Below are 21,037 nucleotides of genomic sequence, written 5' to 3' on the forward strand. Positions count from 1 at the left end.
TCGCCCAAGAGAACACCGCCAAAAAAGAAATCTCTTGTACAAAATCAGTGAAACGCACGAGTTGTTCAAGGAAGAAAGTAAAGTTGAAGTAGGAAAATAAAAGTTTGCAGAGCTTAGGCCTAAAGAAGTAATCACTTCATCCTTAATTGATCAGGAAGTCTGTATATGCAAATACCATGAGAACATAGACCTTTTCCTCCAAGGGTTGGCTAAGCTCACAGGGAAATGTCCAGTCTGTCTGTAGTATTGGGTGCTGTAATTGCATTGACCGTGTCTGTGAAAGCTGTGGGGTGAGTCAATTAACAGATCAACTCTTTAATGGGATAAATAAGGAGAGTGAGATGTCGTACTACCAGTGGCAGAAGCTGGAAGGAGTAATAGAGAAAGTAGTTGTTGACATCACAGTTGGGGAAGCTACTGAAGATTTACAAGCCATGTTGGGTCCATTTAGCCGACATGTCTACAATATGAGGTCGTGTTGTTATCAACAGTGCTCAAGAATTTGCTCAAGTAGTAGCAGAGAATGAGTGCCAAAAGGTAAAGGTAATGTATCTTCCTAAGAGTGATATCATTCAGGTCAGAGGGAAGCAAAAGGAGAGATGGAATGCATGTGTTGCAATTCCTGAGACTCCATTCCAATTCCTGAGCTCCATTCATTATGATGAGAGGAGCTCAACCACGACATTGCGCATTGCTAAGAATTCCCAGTTCTATATAGAAGACAGCATGTGCACGGATCATGTACTAGCCAGGGATCTGCATGTAAGCAGAGGTCAGAAAGCACACTGAAGTCAGCTGACAATAAGTCTACTATGCGTACTAGTACAACTACTAAGTCCAATGCTTCTAGTATTACTAAGCCCTTGTCATCCAGGGAGGCCTGCCTAACACCCTAAGGGATGTCTTATCATCAACAATCTCATATACCTTTCCCCACTATCAGGAGGCTCTTGTAGCAGCCGTTATAGAGGAACATGTTTCTTTTGGGGGCAGTAGAGCTATTTCTGATAGTGATCTTAAGAACTTGTCAGGTAAATATGCTCTAACTGATAAGGACCGGTGGCTAACAAACTTTGTAATTGATGAGTACTTGAAGCTTCTTTCTGTTACTTATCATGCCAATTCTCTGTTAGTAGCCACAATTTCATGGGAAAGGTTTGAAATATTAAGTGAAACTAAGCTGGCAAGCCTCCTTAAGAAAGAGAAGGCGCTAGAGCAGGAATTCATCTTTGTGCCAGTCAACCCCAGGGGGTCTTCCCACTGGTTTCTCTTGTGTGTTTTTCCAAAGATGCAGTCATTCATTGTTCTTGATAGCCTGGCTGGGGTCTATGCCAAGCCTACCCATGAAAAAACTTTTTCTAAAATGTGGCTATCCTACTACTCTTTGCCCAACCACATGGCATTTTTATGTCAACAGCAAAGATGAGATACCCCAACAAACAACTGCATATGACTGTGGAGTCTATGTCTGCATGTACGCCAGGTCACTTGCTCTTTCATGCCCTCTTGTGCTAGATGCTAACCCAGTGTATGTCCATCATCCATGATCTCCACCTTAAGAGGGTAAGCTCAGTTTCTACTGTATGGCTCAAAGTGGGAGACTATGTGGCGGTTGGCTAGATCAGTCACTTCTGTTATGGAAGGCTGGTGAGAGAAATTGGTAAAGACTTTGTAGAAGTCAAATTTCTCCACAGCATTGGCGCCGCATGCTTTGACTGGCCAAGAAGAGATGACATTGCTATTATACACACTGGCTGCATCCTTTATGCTCCTGTTCACCTGAAGGGTAACTGCCCATTCACAATCCCAGTGCACAGTGATCTCGAGGAATCACACCTATTTGTAAAAAGGCAAAACAAACAAAAGGCAAAGAAGAAGTTCCAGTAAGTTTGTATGTCACTCATTTTGTTGCACACATGAAGATGTGCATTTAGGTTTTTCTGCATATTGCAGGCTTAACGGACAAGCTTTGTGTTCAACATTCACTTACATGTATGATAGGCTAACTTATTTAAATCATTTTGTACCTAGTTGCTAAAAATTGGTTGTGTATTAATGGTTTCTGTAGCAGACAAATTGTCCCCTCCGTGACATCAACACCTATTCAAAAAGATTCCACCACAAATACACAAGATAGGCAAAACCTAATATCTCTATACAGTTTTACAGTTGATTGGTCCTTAAGTAATCTAATGCTGTCATATTATTAATTCCTTTGTTGTATTTACAGGGAATGGGGCATCCTCGGAAACCCAGGGGTATTTTGCTCTAACATTTCACTCGCGAGAAAAATAACCGCTGGGGAACAGTAAAGAACGAACTTGGCAAAAAAATCGAGGCCTATGGTGAGCTGTGATTGGTTGACCTCCCGAGGTCGACCAATCACAGGCGCGCATCCCGAACAATGCACCAAAAATTTACATAACTGCTCTGTGTTTGGCTAGAGATCAAATATGGCGTGTAGCGTAAACAACTTCTTATTCGAACAAGGGAGCCCACTCAACTCAGCGCATTGTTTATTTAGCATGTGCTTTAAACTTCGTTTATGAATATCAATTAGGTCACGAAGTTCTCAATAAAACTCCTTCCAAATATTCGGGTTTTGCAAAACCCGAATATTTCTGAAAGAATTCGACGCAGGGATGTAAAACAAGTGTTCCAAACATGAATGGACACAATAAAGTATAAGACATATGTATTTGGAAGGAGTTTCATTGAGAACTTCGTGACCTAATTGATATTCATAAACGAAGTTTAAAGCACATGCTAAATAAACAATGCGCTGAGTTGAGTGGGCTCCCTGTGATGAAACGGTGCAAGCTATTACTTTGCACCGAAGTTTAAGCTTACAGAGGGAATGTCGTAGATCCTTGGCTTGCAAAATGTGCAAATTAAGTCCGTTAAACCATCTTGTTCTGATACATTTCTTCCAGTAATCGAGGAGAGTTGGTCTTCAAGCAAATGCGATCCGAATAGCTTGTGCCTTTTTCAATAGCTGAGACTGTTCCCCGAAACGCGGCAATAATTCACAATTGCCTTTTCCGAGTAGAGAAGGCTAACCCATTTTTCTTTCGTAAATTACAAAAGACCGACCTGTCGAAACGGTAACTATATCTAAACGCGTAAGATTTTCCACAGGAATTGCCTCCTAAAAAAGATTGATCGATGACAGCTTTTGACATCTTTGATCCCCAGGGACCCAGGCGCCGTCGTCTGTCGCGACGGCTTTTTTGCCAAGTTCGTTCCTTACTGTTCCCCAGGGGTTATTTTTCTCGCGAGTGAAACGTTAGAGCAAAATACCCCTGGGTTTTCGAGGATGGGAATGGGGTTGAAAAATTAGTCTCTGTTTTTTTTGTGTGATTTTTCTGGTTCCCCTCCGTGACGCTTGAAAAAAAATGTTCAAATCTGAAATCCAATGAAAGAAAAATCTTTACTGCTATCTATCACATAATACTTTAGAGGCTGACTTATCTATACACATGCTTTACCCATTTTATTGATACCCACAAAATATATATATAATTGATTTTTTCTTTTAAATTGTCCCCTCCGTGACATTCCAAATACCATGGTTAAAAAAGGATAAGATATTACAGAAGTGTTGAGGCTCCCGCCTATTTCTCGTTTTCTAAATGCTCCTGCACTTCCAGACTTTTATAGTAAACATAAAAGGGAATATTGTCTCCTCTGAAACCCTTGAAGATAAACCCTTCCTCAAAAAGTCTTTAAAAGTTTTATAACCATTCATGGTTATTAAGCTTGATAAAAGTGTCAATTCTTACCATGGCACCTTATTAAAGAGAGAGGGTAGCGGAAGTGAGAGAGAAAATTCAAGACAAAAATATACACAATATAGTAAAACTTGTGTTCACAGAGCCCTTTTGATCTGAATGGGATAGTTCACAGAGCCCTTTGAACTTATGATCTGAATGGGATAGTTCACAGAGCCCTTTGAACTTGTGATCTGAATGGGATAGTTCACAGAGCCCTTTGAACTTGTGATCTGAATGGGATAGTTCAGAGCCCTTTGAACTTGTGATCTGAATGGAATAGTCCACAGAGCCCTTTGAACTTGTGATCTGAATGGGATAGTCCACAGAGCCATTTGAACTTGTGATCTGAATGTGATAGTTCACAGAGCCCTTTGAACTTGTGATCTGAATGGGATAGTCCACAGAGCCCTTCGAACTTGTGATATGAATGTGATAGTTCACAGAGCCCTTTGAACTTGTGATATGAATGTGATAGTTCACAGAGCTCTTTGAACTTGTGATCTGAATGGGATAGTTCACAGAGCCCTTTGAACTTGTGATCTGAATGGGATAGTTCACAGAGACCTTTCAAATGGAAAGCCTTAAGTGTGTTCTAGTACAAGGTTTCTTATCAGAATATAAACCAGGTACTAGTCAAGTTTTGAAGGTAAATTGTGAGTCAAGTTGGGCGACAAAATGCTGTATTTGTATTACTGGGCTATTCTTACCTCCAACTGTAAAATGCTGTATTTATTACTTATAATAGGCTATTCACATTCTACCACTCTAACAACTTTATAAAGCAAGCAAGGTAGACAGTATCACCAAACATACGAATTTATTAAAATCCTAGAAATCAGATTATTCTACATCATTTCAGTATTATATACAAAATAAATCATTTGTTATCCTGTCTAATGATTAGTATACAATAAATACCAGATATAACATATTCTTCTCTGAAAAACAGATTATATACAGTTAAACCTCTGTCCATAGTAGGGGAAGGGCTTCGCTACTGTATATTATTCATTCTCTATGAAAAATCCCTTTTCGTCTAATTGAAACTGTTATAAAGCCCTGAATGCTGGCAAGCCTGATGAAACGCAGGCTTGCATATGATTGATGAGAGCATGGAAAACGTTAAAAACAAGTGACACTTGATAATTGGTCAAATAGATGTACAATGAAACTTGCATAGTCTAAACAGGTCGTGATTGGGACGGACATTAGTCTGACTGTAATACCCAATGGAAGTGACTCAGATAGATGTTTCCATTGGGGTTTCTTCCTCACTGATCTAGAATTACTCTTCTACCTATTTATCTTCACTCGAACCCATTCGATGCCACTCAGGTCAATCGTTCTTCACAAAGTTTCTTCTCCCTGTCTGTTCTCCAGTTCTATTTCCCCTCCAGACACCTCTTTCACAGGGCTGTGAGTCCCATTCGCACTGACTCAGATTAATCGTTCTTCATTCGGTTTCTTCATCATAGAGTCTAACTCAACTCTACCCCCTCCAAACTCCTCTTTGCTCGGGCTGTAAGTTCCATTTGAAGCTCTTTTCATGAGTAAGACTATAAGAAGAACCAATAGAATCAACGCTACGCACCCAACTACTACACCAATAATTATCATCTCTTCCTCCTCTGCTGTCCTTTTGTCAGCGGCGGGGGGCGCCACTTCTCTGTTCTCGCAATGTATGCCGGTGAACGTATCGGTACAGTTGCATGTATAGTTAAAATGTACTGGATGTATTTTACAAACGCCATTGTTCTCGCACGGGTTTCTAAAACATGGACTAGGAAGCTGGCAGTTCTTCCCCGTATGGGATGGCTCACACTGACAGGTATATCCATCACGAGTTGATTTACACCTTCCTCCATTCTGGCAAGGGTTCGAGTCACATTTATCGCGTAGGATATCACAATTGCGGCCCAAGTATTTAGAATCACATTCGCATATGTAGTTGTCCATTAGAGGTATACAATTCCCATTTATGCAAGGATTTGGCGTACAGTAACTAAGTAATCCACTACAATTCATATTTCCATAGCCTTCTGTGCAGTTGCACTCGTACTTATTGTAGGAAAGCCGAATGCAAGAGCCATTGTTCAAACAGGGCTTTTCGTCACATGGTGTCACTAACTTTTCACAGCTGGGTCCAGTATAGTCAACTGTGCAGGCGCACCGATAGCCCGGGAAAAACTCTGAAACTGAATGGCTATCGGTGCACGTACCGTTGTTCTGACATGGGGTAGATTCACACTCTTTGATATCTACCGAACACAGTTTACCTTCCCACCCTTCTGCGCATGTGCAGTAGAAACCCGTCGCATTTCCACTACAGGTCGCATTATTCATGCAGGGCTGCTGGAATCGACACCACTGACTGGCATTGTACTGGCAATGGTTGCCATAGTAACCCTGCTTGCATACACACTCGTATGAGCCTATAGTGTTATTACAGCTCCCATAACTTGAGCAGGGATTGGCTAAACACTCGTCAATGTCCAACTCGCAATAGCTACCATTGTATCCTACTTGGCAGGTACAATTGTAATCATCAATCAGATCTACGCAAGTTGAGTTATTGGTGCAGTTATTACCGACGCAATCATCAATGTCGATCTCGCAATTTCGTCCAGTGAAACCACTAACACATGCGCACGAGTAATTCAGGTGTGAGTCGGTGCACGTGCCGTAGTTCCCACATGGATTAGACTTGCACTCATCGGTGGTCGCATTGCACTGTCGTCCTTCGAAACCAGGGGCGCAATGGCAGACAAACTGATCAATACCAACGTTACTTATCTGCGTCAAGTTCGCAGCGGTTCTATTTTCGCAAGTAGAGCCGTTAAAGCAAGGCGCATGCGCACACGTCATGTTAGCTGTCAGGTTGCAAACCATCCCTGCATAACCTTCTGGGCATGCGCACTTGAAGGCATTCCAGTCATCAGAACATTGACCTCGCATACAAGGCCTAACTGCGCATGCGTCATCACTACGACAACCTGTATTGATCCCATTAATGGATGTAACGTCAAATCGAGGCTTGAGTGACGTGACGTGGCTGACGTTGTATGTTGCATTGTAGTATGGAATGAAAGGCAACAAAGCCCCGCCTACTCGCACGTTGTCAAGGCAACCCTTGAAGAAGGGCTGCGCGAGGCCAAACGAGATGGGAGTCGAAGCAAGTAAGTTCTGTAGCTCTGTTCCGGTGAAACTTCCTTCTTTCTCAGTCTGTGATTGGTTTACTGACAGCAGGAGAGTGGATGTCGCATTGAAAGTCACGTGGTACCATTCTCCGTTATTTACAACGACACCTTTAAAAAGACACAGCAAAAAGAATTTAAAATGTAACGCATCGATGGATCAAGTATACAAAGAAAGAAATCAGACGAGGAATATTTGAAGAAAATTGAAGCTATTTTTTAAAGATGTTCTAAAACGTAGTCACGATTACTAGCAACTGCTGTAGAACACTACAAGGAACTGCGACTATTGTTCACTATATTATATTATTTCTATCTTGTCTACCACCCTAATAATAGGGAACGTTTTTACTTGGTGGACTTACATTATCTATCGTAATTTTACCCAGTCTACATTTGACACAATCCTTTTTTTATTAAACTGTACCTGTTTTTACGGTGCCCGTGTTCCCACCGAACGCGTAGGTGACATTGAGATACCCAGACTCGAGCCGGACCTCCAAAAAATTACTTGCATCCTGGCGTGACTGTAACAGAACCGCGTTACTCTCTCGAGTGCGGAGGATGACGGACACCAAGGGGCTTAGCGTGACGTTAGATGCGAGGCGGAAGGTGGCGTTACTAAGACTGCCATTTAGAGTTACAGGATGGACACCTGGAAATAGAAAAAAAAGATTTACTTCTGCCCTTTTTTGTACTGTTTCAAGAGGGCTTTTTTCGCTCGCACCTCGCGCGGCCGAACTCTTTGCTCGGTGAAACTGTACCCATTCGTAGCGAATATTCAGGACTGCGAGTACCGAGGTAAAGCAACAGGGATTGGCAATGGCGTAAATGAAGAAAAAATGGGGATGGGTGGTCGTATAGACTAATATGTAGCAGATCCTCAGCACTAAGGCAAAACAAAAAAGGATTGACAATGAAAAAAATAAAAATAAAAGGGATTGCGTTAAAACCATCTACTCACATTCGTACTGCCCTTCGACATCCAAGCAGACACTTCCACTCGGGCACGGCTTAACCAGCGCACAACCATACAACGAACAGTCTGGGCCACCATACCTTGGCGAGCACGAACACTCGTACTTATTCCACCGGTCATTACACGTCCCGCCCATACCACAGGGAGACCGTGCGCAGACGTTCTCTCCGAGGCACCCTCGGCCAAGATTCGAGGCTATTCCAAGAAGTGGAAAGCTTTCCTCAGAGGATGACACAGGAAAGAATTGTAAAAGCTTGCTGTTGAGGCGGGCGTCATGGATGCAACCACGGAGGGGTATTTTCGTCACTACATCTTCTTGTTGGTACGCAGTCCAGTTCTCTAAGCCACCCAAATAGGCATGCTTCAAATTTAAGGTCTGGTCATAGAACCAGCTATAACTTTGATTATCAATAGTCGTCGTGTTGGCAGAAACGGACACTAAGTGCCATTCGCCATCGACGACGTCATTGTTTTTATCAAAGCTGATGTTCCACCGGCTACCGCTGACCGATCTTTGTAAGAACAGCCGTCCGTTATGAAGTCCTATGGTAAGATGGACGTTGCTGTCGTCTGTGAGAAAGGCAACCAGGCCGGCTGATTGGCGCGTGCGTATAAAGAAGGAGAGTGAGCCCGCGTTGTTAAAGACAGTATTCGTGTTGAACAAGGCGAAGCTGGAATTCTGGAACTCGCTGATGTCACGTCTTTTTCTGGCCGCGCCTTTCAGAGGAGACTGGGCACCAAATGTACCAGCGACAAAACCTGTCGACGGAGCAGGAATCGGTTAAAAAAAACTACGACGGCCAAAACAACCAAATGAGCAGTAGCCTGCCTAGCGCCTCAAGGGGAGGGGAATGGAGCCGCTTCGCAGGCTAGAGAGCAGTAGTGACAACGCAGCGGCAATATGCGGTTCTTCTCCCCTGTAAAGCCCATCTAGTTAATTTTCCAACGTATCATATCAATCAGTGGTTGTTGCTATTTAAAACGGCGCGCGGGAAAACTAAAAATTCCAGAAGTATAGGGAATAGGCCTCGTTTTTAAGGAGGCGGCAAGCAAAAGCGTTTATACACATATCCCTGGAAATTAAATCTCGACTTTCACAGTTCTAGAGAGATAAAAAAAAAGCGGGTAAGCAAACGAAGTGGATTCCCAAATTTGGTATACAATGAACTAACAAGCAACTGACCAGGCGAGCTGGAAAAACGACGGTTTTTAATGTCCTGCATTAAACAACAGATATAATTTTTTCACAATACTTACTCGTACTGCAATTGGGCCCAGTCCACCGTCGATAGCAAGCACATCTGTATGTGAGCCACTCGTCAATGCACGTCCCGTTGGTACAGGGGTCGGGAGAGCACACCTCCTCCCTGGGGCACCCCATGCTGACACGCACAAGCTCTATCTCAGACGGTAACTTTACCACGCCATTTACTTTGACATCTCGAATGCAGCCAATCAGGTTGCGACTACTTTGGAGGTTCCCCGAATATCCTCCAATGAACAGCTTGGGATTTGTACGGTTGATTCGAGTTATGGAAACACTTGAGGTGTTTATAGATAATTGTAGGTGACTCTGAGTGACATTCAACCTCACAATTCCGCTCCAATTACCGTCCGAAAGCGCAGCCCCTATTGCTGCACTGTTAACGCCATTGCTTATTTCAATAGCCCCTTCCTTCAACTGCATCAGGAATTTGCTCTCCGAATCATGTACCAGTACGCCGTCTGCAAGCGTTGTTCGAAATTCCAACGCAACCATGAATTCACTTTGGCTGCCATCAAACGTCAGATATGACGAGCCGTTCAAACTAACGGTTGTAGAATTCTCGCAGAGGGGTCCACCAAATCCGGCACTGCAATCACAAGTAAAGTTCTCGAACCCTATGTCTTTACATCGTCCTCCATTTAAACACGGATTTATCGGTCGACAGCGCGTCTTAAGGTACTCGCATTGCCTCCCCGTGTAGTTAGCGGTGCAGTTACAGCTGAAGTCGTTCACAAGGTCATTGCAGGTTGCGTTGTGTTGACAGGGTGTTGACAGGCACTCGTTGATGTCTTCGGAGCAATTGAACCCTATGACGGAAAATGTTTACATCAAATGGTTTTATCCGGAGGATGAGGGGTGAACATTAACCCGCGCCACAAGACAAAGGAAATGCTGGCGAACTACTTCACAGCACCTTCCAGCATGGTGTTCAGACAGCGCCAGCAATGTAAGCGCTGTTTGCACGGGGATTTAAACAAGGCGGAACTTGTTTTTTTGTTTTTGTTTTTTTACACAACTAAAAATTCTAAATCGTATTAACCGGAACCCTCTGGTAGCATTAAGACTTTCTATGATTATAAGGCAACAGAGTACTTGACTACCACGCATTGTGCATGTATACAGACAATATACATCCTAAAAAGCAATAATTTGATTTATTATATGGTTACGATAGTACGCGCGCTTAACGCCTCTGTCGATACATCAAAGCCTCAGTTTGATATTTCCCGGCATGAACTCACTCTCGGTTAGTGAGCAGTTAAGACCCAGGTGGGAAACCGGGTTCTCCAACAAATAATACTTCTTAACTATTCCGGAATACGAAAGGTTAATGAATACGTTTAAGTTATTGTTTGCAAGCGGGAAAACTCAAAAACTTCACAACATTAAAAGAACTAAAATACGGTACTTGACATCCGGGGACTTACCCGTGTACCCGGGCACGCATGTGCAGTTGAAATAGTTGATCAAGTCGTTACACGTGGCGCCGTTCTCGCATGGGTTCGACGCACACTCGTTAATATCCGTAGAGCAGTTCCGGTCCGTATAGCCGGGTACACATGTGCAGTTATACGTGCCGTTGAAGTTATTACATGTCGCGCCATTGTCGCAGAAACCAAGCGCGCATTCGTCTATGTCCACGTGACAGCGGTCCCCAGTCCATCCCGGCGGGCAAATGCATTCCTTTCTATTGACCTTGTCGACACAGGTAGCCCCGTTTTCACAGCGTTTATTCGGATCAACCGCTGCTAAGAGGCATTCGTCTACGTCTGTTTCGCATAAGGGCCCTGAGGAGAAAACCTCCAAAAATATCAATCGAACCACTGAGAAAAAATCGATTTGAAATTGCTGGTTGACACGCTGTCCGAATGATTTGCACACGAGACTATAAAACCACGTATTATTAAAAACGTCTTAAAAAAAAAAAAAAATAATAATAATAATAATAATAATAATAATAATAATAATAATAATAATAATAATAATAATAATAATAATAATAATAATAATAAAGAACAAGAACAAGAAATTAATGAAAAAAAGGGTAAAAAAAAGAAAGAAAGAATATATATCTTGGTTTGTAGGAAAAAAAACAAGATATATCCCGCTCTACACCTATGTATTGAGCACTGTTATATGAACGCCTGCACTCACACATTTAGGTTCAACGATAGAGCGATTTCACAATAAACGTGAGGTCGGCCTCCACATCAATTTAATTTCGTGTCCAATAAAGGCGTGCTAACGTCGCATCTTTAGTCGGTCGAACTTTTCTCGAGAGGTACGATAATGCCACCCTAAGAGTGGAGCCGCTTAATCTAGGCCTAAGCATAATATAATAAGTACAAAAGCGAGAAGAAGTTTGATGCCACTTTAATCTTAATCGTGAAACTCAAAGTCATCAAACCAAGAAATACTATATAGTTACGTACCTAAGAAACCAGATTTACAGAAGCACTCGTATCCCTTATCAGAACAGGCAGTCTTATCGCAGTCATTGTTTTGACACAAAGCGCCGTTCAGACAAGGGCTGCTGGCGCACTCGTTGATATCCAGCTCGCAGTTCGTGCCATTGGTGAACTCGGTGCACTGACAGCTATAGTTGCCGGGCGTATTCGTACACGTGGCACCATTCTTACAATAGCCCACTGCAACAAAATATGGCACAAGAATGATGGCTCATACTTTACACATTGCCTACTGTGACGAAGTATATAGAACACAATATCAAACATATATACAATAAAAATAGCAGCCCATTACAAACGCATAAAATAAGAGAGTATAAAATATAGATCTATAAACGATTTCAAGGCGGATGCATATCGATAGATGACCATCAAGTAGCTATCTGCTCTACTCCCAATTGTGTTTTTCGGTTTTTATTGCAGAAATCCTTGGAGAGTAAGCTCACGCAATATATAGCAACCATAATCACAAGTTTTTCCAGTGTTGCCAATAACAAATGGTATGAATGACCAAGGGTCTTTCAATGTCTTGTGACGTGGTTATAGCGTGTTTTGGAAAAGTACACCATATACCTGGCTCTGCCAATTTGTTGAAACAGAACTATAAACCTAACAGGGGACCAAAATTATACAACAGAAAAAAAACTTCGAACTTACGGCTGCATTCGTCGATGTCCTTCTCGCAATGTCTGCCCTCGAACCCAATGAAGCACTGACACGTGTAATTATTGATGCCGTCGATACAAGTGCCGTTATTACACCCAATGGCGGGGCAATCATCGATATTTACCTCACAGAAAGTCCCATTAAACCCACTCAAACACGTGCATGTGAATTTGCCTTCTTCATTCTTGCACGTCCCATTGTTTCTACAAGGGTTTGATTCACACTCATTGATGTCGAACTGACACAGGTCGCCATGGTAACCACTAGGGCACTTGCAAGTGTAGTTATTGAGTAGGTCAACGCAGGTAGCGTTGGCAACGCACAGCGCGCTTGCGCAGTCGTCGATGTCGATATCGCAGGTTTTGCCGGTGTACCCTGTAGGACAGGCGCACGTGAAGTCTGTCTCGTTAACGATATTACAGGAAGCACCGTGCTTGCAGGGATTTGGGTGGCAGCTATCGCTCTTATTTTCACATCTAGGCAAAAGAACAAAGTACAACTTTTAATCCTCCGGAAAACCAATCAGAAAAAAGCTGAGTTATAACTTAACTGGGGCTATATGATGTACAAATTTGACAATCGAGTCCGCCAAATTTAACTGAATAAAAGCTTTACTGTCATGATATAGTTAAATACCCTGGAAATCAGAGTATCACCTGGTTGGTGACTTTATGTGAGAGGGTTTTTAAGGGTTTACGTACTCTGACAAAAGAACTATAGATATATATTTTGAGACACAGATAGCGCTTTTTCGAGGGTGGAAACTTTTCGATACACGGCCTAATCATCTAAATACGGCGTACGCCCACACTTACCTAACGCCGTCAAATCCCTTCGGGCAAGTGCAGTTGAAGAACCCAACATCATCAACACACGTGCCGTTGTTTAAACAGGGACTGGAGTTACAGTCATTCACTGTGTCCAACTCACAGTGCGTGCCGTTGAACCGCGGTAAGCACGTGCAGTTATAGCCATTGACGCCTTCGTGACACGTGCCTCCGTGACGGCAAGGATTGCTAAGGCATTCCAAGATATCCACGGAGCAGTCCGAACCCGTAAAGCCTGGACACAAAAAGAGATGAATGAAAAAGCTCTCAAAAGATAAGTTCTTTAGCGACCACGACTAGGACAATAGTTCATTTTGCGCTAAACTTTATTTTTAACATTTCTCAAATCAGAAGCTAAAGTTGGCGAGTAGCGACTAGATATTTGAAAATGCGACCAAAAACATGTTCACAAACTAGTGATCAACAGCACCTCAGCAACTAAGAAATATTTTGATTAAAAAAAAGTCAAGCAATTTATTAATCAAACTAATTAACAGGCAAATAATTGATCAATAAACTTGTGGGGTATAATTGCTGCGAAAAGTTTAGCACATAAGCTAAAATTTTTAACCACCCAAAGGGGGAGCTCCGAAAAATAATGACCCTCTGATGATATTTTTTTATTTCGGATTTATGAGTTCTAGAAAGGGGCCATGAAATGTTAAGGTGAGTCAAAATCTTCCCTCCCCTCTCAGGGTATTTACTGTTAACTCATCCCTAATTCGATGTTTTCGATTAAATTTAGCGAATAAAGCATATGATTTTTAAATGATTTCTTCTCGTAATTTGTTTCCAGTGTTACCAATGACTAAGGGCCTAAGGCTCTTTCAATGGTCTTGTGACGTGGTTATAGCGTATTTTGGAAAAGTAAACCACATACCTGGCTTGCATACACACGTGTAGTTGTTGACTTGATCCACACAGTCCTGATTGGCATTACACGTGTTACTGACACAATCATCGATGTTGGTTTCACATCTTTCCCCGGTGAAGCCAATGAAGCAAGAGCAGTTAAATCCATTGATGCCATCTACACATGTGCCTGAGGGAAGTAAATAACATAGAAAATTCTTAGACATGTGCCGGGGACGGCCAATAGCACAGACGATTGCTGGCCTTGTGCATCGGGACGTGGCTGGGGACAGCCAATGGCATAGAAGATGGTAAGTCACGTGTTTAGGAAAATCGACGAAGAAGGGAGATTATTTGTCTATTGCTAAAATATAGCAGTCCGGTTAAGACTCCATTTATTGTAAATCAAGAACAATTTGGTCTACGACTTCAAATCTTTATCCTTTCCTTTTCTTCTCTTTTTTTTTTCATGTGATCGGGGATAGGGGAATGACTTGTTACGTGCCCGCAAAAAAAAGCGCAAACAGAGCGCTTGTTGAAGAAAAGTTTAAAGAGGTTTCTGTATTGTTCTTACCTCCGTTCAAACATGGGTTTGGGTCGCATTCATCAATGTTCTCCTGACAGTTCTTCCCTCTGTACCCAGCCTTACAAGAACACCCATAGGTCCCGAGGTAGTTGTCACAGGTCCCTCCATTCAAGCACGGTCCCGGCTGGACTTTGCACTCGTTGATGTCAACGTCACACTTGGGGCCCTCATAGCCCGACCCTGTACAGTTACACGTATGGTTGTTGACTCCATCCACACATTTACCGTGTTTGCAAGGAAGACTTGCGCAGTCATCAATGTTCTGCTCACAGCGGATGCCATTGAAGCCTACAACAAGGATAAGGGACAACAGGCTTTAGCAAAAAGGCTCAGAAAGAGGCAGGTTAATACCCAAAAAAGAAAACAAAACGTTCCTTCTTGCATTGGCACCATTCACCCCTTCAAGTTGTACCACAAAAAGCACCCTCTAAACACAGGCTGGGAAAAATTTAGAGGAGAGGCACTTCCTTTTCCAGTTCTGATGAAAGTGATGTCAGGAGTTATATAGAGTTGGATAGTGGGAAGATATCAGCCACCAGTATTTCAGTAATTTGGGATGGTTGTACTGTTTCTCTTTTGATTACTATACAATTATATTAACCCTTTCAAAACCGGCAAAATTCAGGTCACATAGCTTGGATTGCATAGACTTCTAATTTGAGGCCGTTGGTGATAAAAGGGTTAAAATTTTATAGCAAAATATCTTGTGAGAATCGTTATCCACTCACACCAAAAATCTACCATAGCATATGTTCATTTTGATTCCCTTACCAGTGACGCAGACACACACATAGTCATCTGATGCATTGCTCTGTTTCTGGCAAGTCCCTCCATTTGTACAATTCAAGGTTTCACATGGATGAAGAGTTCCATTACAGTTCCACCCTGTGTAACCCTGTGGGCATGCACATGTGTAGTTATTTCGATCAAATGTTTCCTTACAAACGCCGCCATTTTGACAAGGATTTGGGTCACACAAGTTGCCTAGGTTTGTGCTGCAGTCTCGCCCAGTCCAACGTGGTCCACACAAGCAGGTATAGTTGTTGACGCCATCGAGGCAGGTGCTATAGCTGTGACAGGGTGCACTGGCACATTCATCAATATTTATTTCACAGTAGTCTCCAGTGAAGCCAGCATCACAGGCTGAGGAGCAAAAGCATAGAAGAGTTGATTGAGACAAAAACAAGATTCGCCATTAAATCAAAGAGGTATCTCCTTTACAACTTATTTTGATTGTTGCTGCAGAAAATTTACCACAATAAAGAGGGCTGAATTAACCCTGCTACGCTTTCTTCCTGTTTGTTTTATCAAGCTCACTTATCTGTGCGTATATCTTTTTCGTATTCTCATAACAAATGTATATGTATGAAAGCCATGCAGGGGGGAAATAAGGGACCAAGGCTTACACCCCTATAGGCGTCTTCATGAGATGAGGTGATCATTGACGTGTCAAGATCTCTAGTGGCCCAATATATAAAAGATATAATATATTCTTGTGGATTTCAGGGTTTTAGGGGGGGGGGGGGGGGGCACACTGCCTTACCCTCAGGCCATGCCTATGGTTTCCATATTCATTTAAAAACTAAGGTCAATTAAATTGATTTCTTTTCAATTAAACATTAGTGGTTACTCAACCCACAAATGTGTAGCTGATCGAGGAGAGCTGAGTTTTAAATATATTTTAATAATTGTTCTAATTATATTTTTTATTTATATTCAAAGGACAACAAAAAAGTACTAACACACACACACAGAAAAGACTAGACTGAAACAAGAAAAACCAATACAAAAACAGAAGGACAAAAGGAGAAGTTTGGTAATTCAACAAAAAAAAGCATAGTATTGGGATACGAAATTTGAGTTTTGCAGAAAAACAGTGTTTTGCAGAATGGGGTAAAAGTTATTTATTTTGGTTGATGATGTTTCTCACTGCTTTGCCTATTTGTGAAACACAAACATAGTCATTATCACATCTTGTTATAGCATCCAATAACAGGAGGTGTAATTTATTGTTGAAAGCTTTTTTGGGTTTGTCTCTTAGCGAAGCTGGTATCTCATTCCAGATCCTTGCACCAAACCTATAGAAAAGGCTTTGTATTGGATTTGTAATTTTGATTTTTCTATACCGTAATGATTCGAACAAGCGCCAGGGGCGCTTATTTAATTTTTCAGGTCTTTGGAGGGGCGCTTATAGGAGAGGGGGCGCTTATTGGAGAGGGGGCGCTTATTGGGGAGGGGGCGCTTATTTCATTCCGGCGGAAAATACCAGCTTCTGAATTAATTGAGGATCAAACTTTATTTGCGATAAGCGTAAACTGTTAGATTGTTTATAAATCAATGACAATATTGTTGTAATGTGAAAATGTTAATGCGAGCTAAATAACATGCAAGCAAATAACATGCACAATTCAATCGGTTCTTTTGTTGGGATATTTTAAGGGGGCGGGAGGAGAGGGGCACATAAGTAAAAAGTCAAGGTCGAAGGTGGGCGTTTTTTGGGAGGGGGCGCTTATTTAAAGGAAGGCAATTATTAGAATTATTACGGTATAGAAGTTACCAGATGAAGACGACCGAATATTGTACGAATGTACATTTGAGATGTCTGAGAAAAGATCAAGAATATTCTTAGGAGCTACTTTATTTCGAATATCATGCATAAGAGTGCATATGTTTTCATAGTGGACAAAGCTAACTGGTAAGATGCCAGCATCTGAAAATAGTGGGATTGCGTGGTCTTTCCAGTTCGCAAAAAGCTCGTTTTTTAAGGGTAAGGATTTTGTTTAAATTATATTTATTGGCTGATCCCCAGACAGTTATGGCGTGGGAAATATGTTGTGCAATTAATGAGTGGCAAATTTGTAACAATATTTTGTGGGGTAAAAAATGTCTGAGTTTTGCAATCAAACCTACGGTCTAACTGATTTTAATTACAATTTGAGCAATATGATTTTTATAAAACAAATTTTCGTCAAGCAATGTACCAAGTTTTTGCATTCTAAGTTTGATGGTTTTGTTTATCATGCCCTCGCATAACAATTTTAGGTTGATACGTTAATATTTTTTGGTGAGGATGAAAGATGACATAATGGATTTTTTTATGTATAGGGTTAATTTGTTGCTAGTCAGCCATTGAGACACATGTTCCAGCTCAATATTTATCACAGACTCAAGAGTGCACAAGTGCTTGTTAGCATACAGAATGTTCGTATCATCAGCAAAAAGATAGAAATTGAATTTAGTAGATGAATATTGTATGTAATTCATATAGATTAGAAAGAGGAGAGGACTGAGGACAGAGCTTTTTAGGTATACTAAACAAGTCAGGTAAAAAGTGGTCCCAAAGGATAGCACACGAATGTGTGATTGGGAGATTCATTGTCTAATAATAGCTACTGTAATAAAGTATCTGGTGACTTTTTATCAGTATGCAATGTCCAAGAAATAACATGAGTCTCTTTCCACACCTTATAGACCTTCCTTAGCCCCCTTAATTCATACATGCTGTTAATTATGTAACCCAGTAACTCACCTTTGCGATTGGGACATCCTGCTATTGAATCTAAAGGGCATCCTGGTGTCGGTTCAGTTGGTTTAGATTCTGAGGTGAAAGGCACATTAGTTCCACTCTCCATACACCCTGAGAACCAAACACCACCACTCCCGCCACCCGCATATAGTGGCCCACCACTCACAAAGCTGCGAATATCCCTTGGTATACTCGCTGAGTATGATGTTATTGGTCCATCAAGGGAAATTGTAGAATTTGCATCCCCTATGCCAGGGACATATCGCACTGTGAAATATTGACTTTTATCCAGCTCATTGCCAACATGTACAAAGTTTTCCACACCTCCAACTTTCCATCTAACCGTCAATTGACTTGGGGTGAAGTATGGCGGCTTGACAGATATAGTGTAGTTCACAATTGCTTTGCTAACAATTATCTCAAAAAAATCATTATTTGAATTTCCGACTTGAGAGAGTAACACCCCTCCCTCACAAGTTCGAAATCGAAAGTCAAATCTTGAATTAAGTGGCAATGTTGCACTGCTGACTTGTAATAATGATGTATGATTAAAAAAGAATTTATCTCCTGCATCAGCAAGCTGTATACTGGAATAAACTGAAAGAGAAAGAAGAAAAATTAGTTAAATGAACAAGTAGAATTTTGGGGGGATGAGATAAATTTTGACCTAGAGGGCTCCTCCATTATCATTATGATAAAAATTGTGCATACAATTTTAATTAATTTAAAAATGCAGGATTTGAGTATTTTTATTTCTTTAAGCATAAGTGACATGCCTTGAATGACATGTATTCTGACATATATCAACCAAGTATCTATGAAGTGTTTCAGTATAATACAAACATGAATTGTGATATATTTCACAGTATGACTGGTTGGTACATAATCATCATTGTCAAATAAACGCCAAAATTATGTCAATGAGATTTATCAACAGGAAAATGTTCTTTCAACAATCACTTATCTAGATTTGCTGATATGAAAGTCAAGGAAAATAAAAAAGGCTGTATAATAATTCAATTGGTTATTCAATCTCCCATTGCTTTTCTCAGTGGGAAATATTCAAATTGGACCAGAACAAAATTTCAGGAATAGTTTTAAAGTACAAAATGTCACAAAATTTAGTAAAAAACTGAGACAATAGATGAGATAACTGGTATGAATAAAGCTTTAAGAGCTTTGGTCAAGAATTTACCACATCATACAAGCAATTATCTTCAGCATTATCAATTCTAATGTTTAGGGGACTTTTAATTCTCCTGGGAGAGAAAGGCTTGAGTATGGAAATCAAAGAAAAGTTGTTTTTGAGTTAAATATTTCCTACAACAATATTAAAATAAAAGTTAATCAGAATTGTCTCCAAAGTATTTTTTTTTTCTATAAAAACCAAGAAAGTCTAAAATTGTTTTAAATTTGTGTTTTTGAGGTATAAACAATATTTACAAAATATAAATCATGGTTTACGGGCAAGGGACCCAGACCTCAAGAACTAGTAGCTTAGAATTAACTTTTGTCAAAGGATTTGGCGTATTATAGATTGCATCTTGCAAGCGAGAAGAATGTGAGAAATTCTGATCAGTATTTCATAAAGGAATTAGACGCCTGTACACAATCGGAAGAAGTGAATATCTCGGAAATTAATATAGAATAGTCGATCGGAGATTTGTTTAGAGACAACCTAGGAAAACAAACGTATGGGCAAATCGAGAAAGATACTAGCGAATTAAAGGCGGTTGACTTTATGAGATCGCTCAAAAACTTAAGCTAGATAACTTCATTGTGTTTACTATCGGTTAGCGAGGGGATAGAGAAATGATAGCGCAAACCCGGCACTCATGTTAGGCAACCCAAAACACACATTACGTACAAACTTTGGAACTTCGAACGAATCGACATATAACCACTCAGACTTACCTAGAAATACTACGAAAAACCATAGTTTTTGCTTCATGCTGGAAAATACCACAACTGTTCAATTTTCACGCGACCTTTTTTGAACTTCATGACATTTTAAAGCGAAGAAAGTGTGTGTAGTCAACAGCTCTCTTTCTCCGGTGCATTTCACTGAGCGATAAAAGTGATAACCGCTTACAGCCGAAGGCTGGGGAGAACTTGCATCACTGCCACTAAACCCGAATTAAGAAATAACTTTTATCTCCCGAATACTAAAACAAAAGAGTTATTATGTGAAACTATATTTGAAAATAGAGAATTTAATTCTAAAGAGGAGAATGTGTTTTTTACTGTTTCTGTGGAGAGTTGTTTCCTACATTGCTTGTTTTATGATACTGATTGGACTACAAATTCTTTACACACGTCGTGGAATGCCAAGCAGTTTTTAGAGGCGGTCCCAAGGGTAACGCTCGCTTCTCGAAATTCAAAGCGAGCAAAAAATCAATAAACTTTGAATACAAAATAATCAAATAAAAATTGAATTATTTTGGTGACAAAACAACAGAATGTGCTAAACAGAGTGTTAACTATGGCAAGTAAACTTGGAAAGTTTGTCATAAATTCTTTAGAAATTACTCATCTTGTTGGATTCCGGTATATGCGATGATGTTTGCCCGTTAACTTGTATAGTTTTGCTTATGCACCAGTCAATTGACAGCCCGCCCCCCGACCCCCGGGACATACCGGGGAGTTAACGCGATCCTGTGGGGGATTTAACACCTGTGATTCACCGGGGGACCGGGAATTTAATAGAAACCCTCAACAGGCCGGGAAAGGGGGCGGGGAATTAACGCTGAACTCTCATATGACCGTTTGATTCGTCGCTTAACCCTTTCATACCCAGGCTCCTGAGGCCCAAAACAAGAGCAAATGTGTGATAACGAAAGAATATTTATTGGGACAACCCAGACTTTGAAATGTACTTTATGTTATATATGAAATTAAA

At 41.0% G+C, this 21,037-nt stretch overlaps 1 protein-coding gene across 1 annotated transcript; it reads right to left on the bottom strand.

The window, feature by feature from the left end:
* Positions 1-4,573: 4,573 nt before the first annotated feature.
* LOC5506019 (protein crumbs) lies at positions 4,574-20,888 on the bottom strand. Its single transcript, XM_048731310.1, has 13 exons — positions 20,053-20,888; positions 18,142-18,735; positions 15,384-15,755; positions 14,601-14,900; positions 14,055-14,216; positions 13,163-13,409; positions 12,339-12,823; positions 11,646-11,861; positions 10,641-11,000; positions 9,204-10,019; positions 7,932-8,705; positions 7,395-7,622; positions 4,574-7,078 (listed from the first exon to the last, which is right to left on the bottom strand). The coding sequence occupies exons 1-13, from the start codon at positions 20,087-20,089 to the stop codon at positions 5,211-5,213; spliced, it is 6,459 nt and encodes a 2,152-aa protein (XP_048587267.1). The 5' UTR covers positions 20,090-20,888; the 3' UTR covers positions 4,574-5,210.
* Positions 20,889-21,037: the final 149 nt, after the last annotated feature.

Source organism: Nematostella vectensis, chromosome 8, assembly GCF_932526225.1.
Source record: "Nematostella vectensis chromosome 8, jaNemVect1.1, whole genome shotgun sequence".
NCBI lineage: Eukaryota > Metazoa > Cnidaria > Anthozoa > Actiniaria > Edwardsiidae > Nematostella > Nematostella vectensis.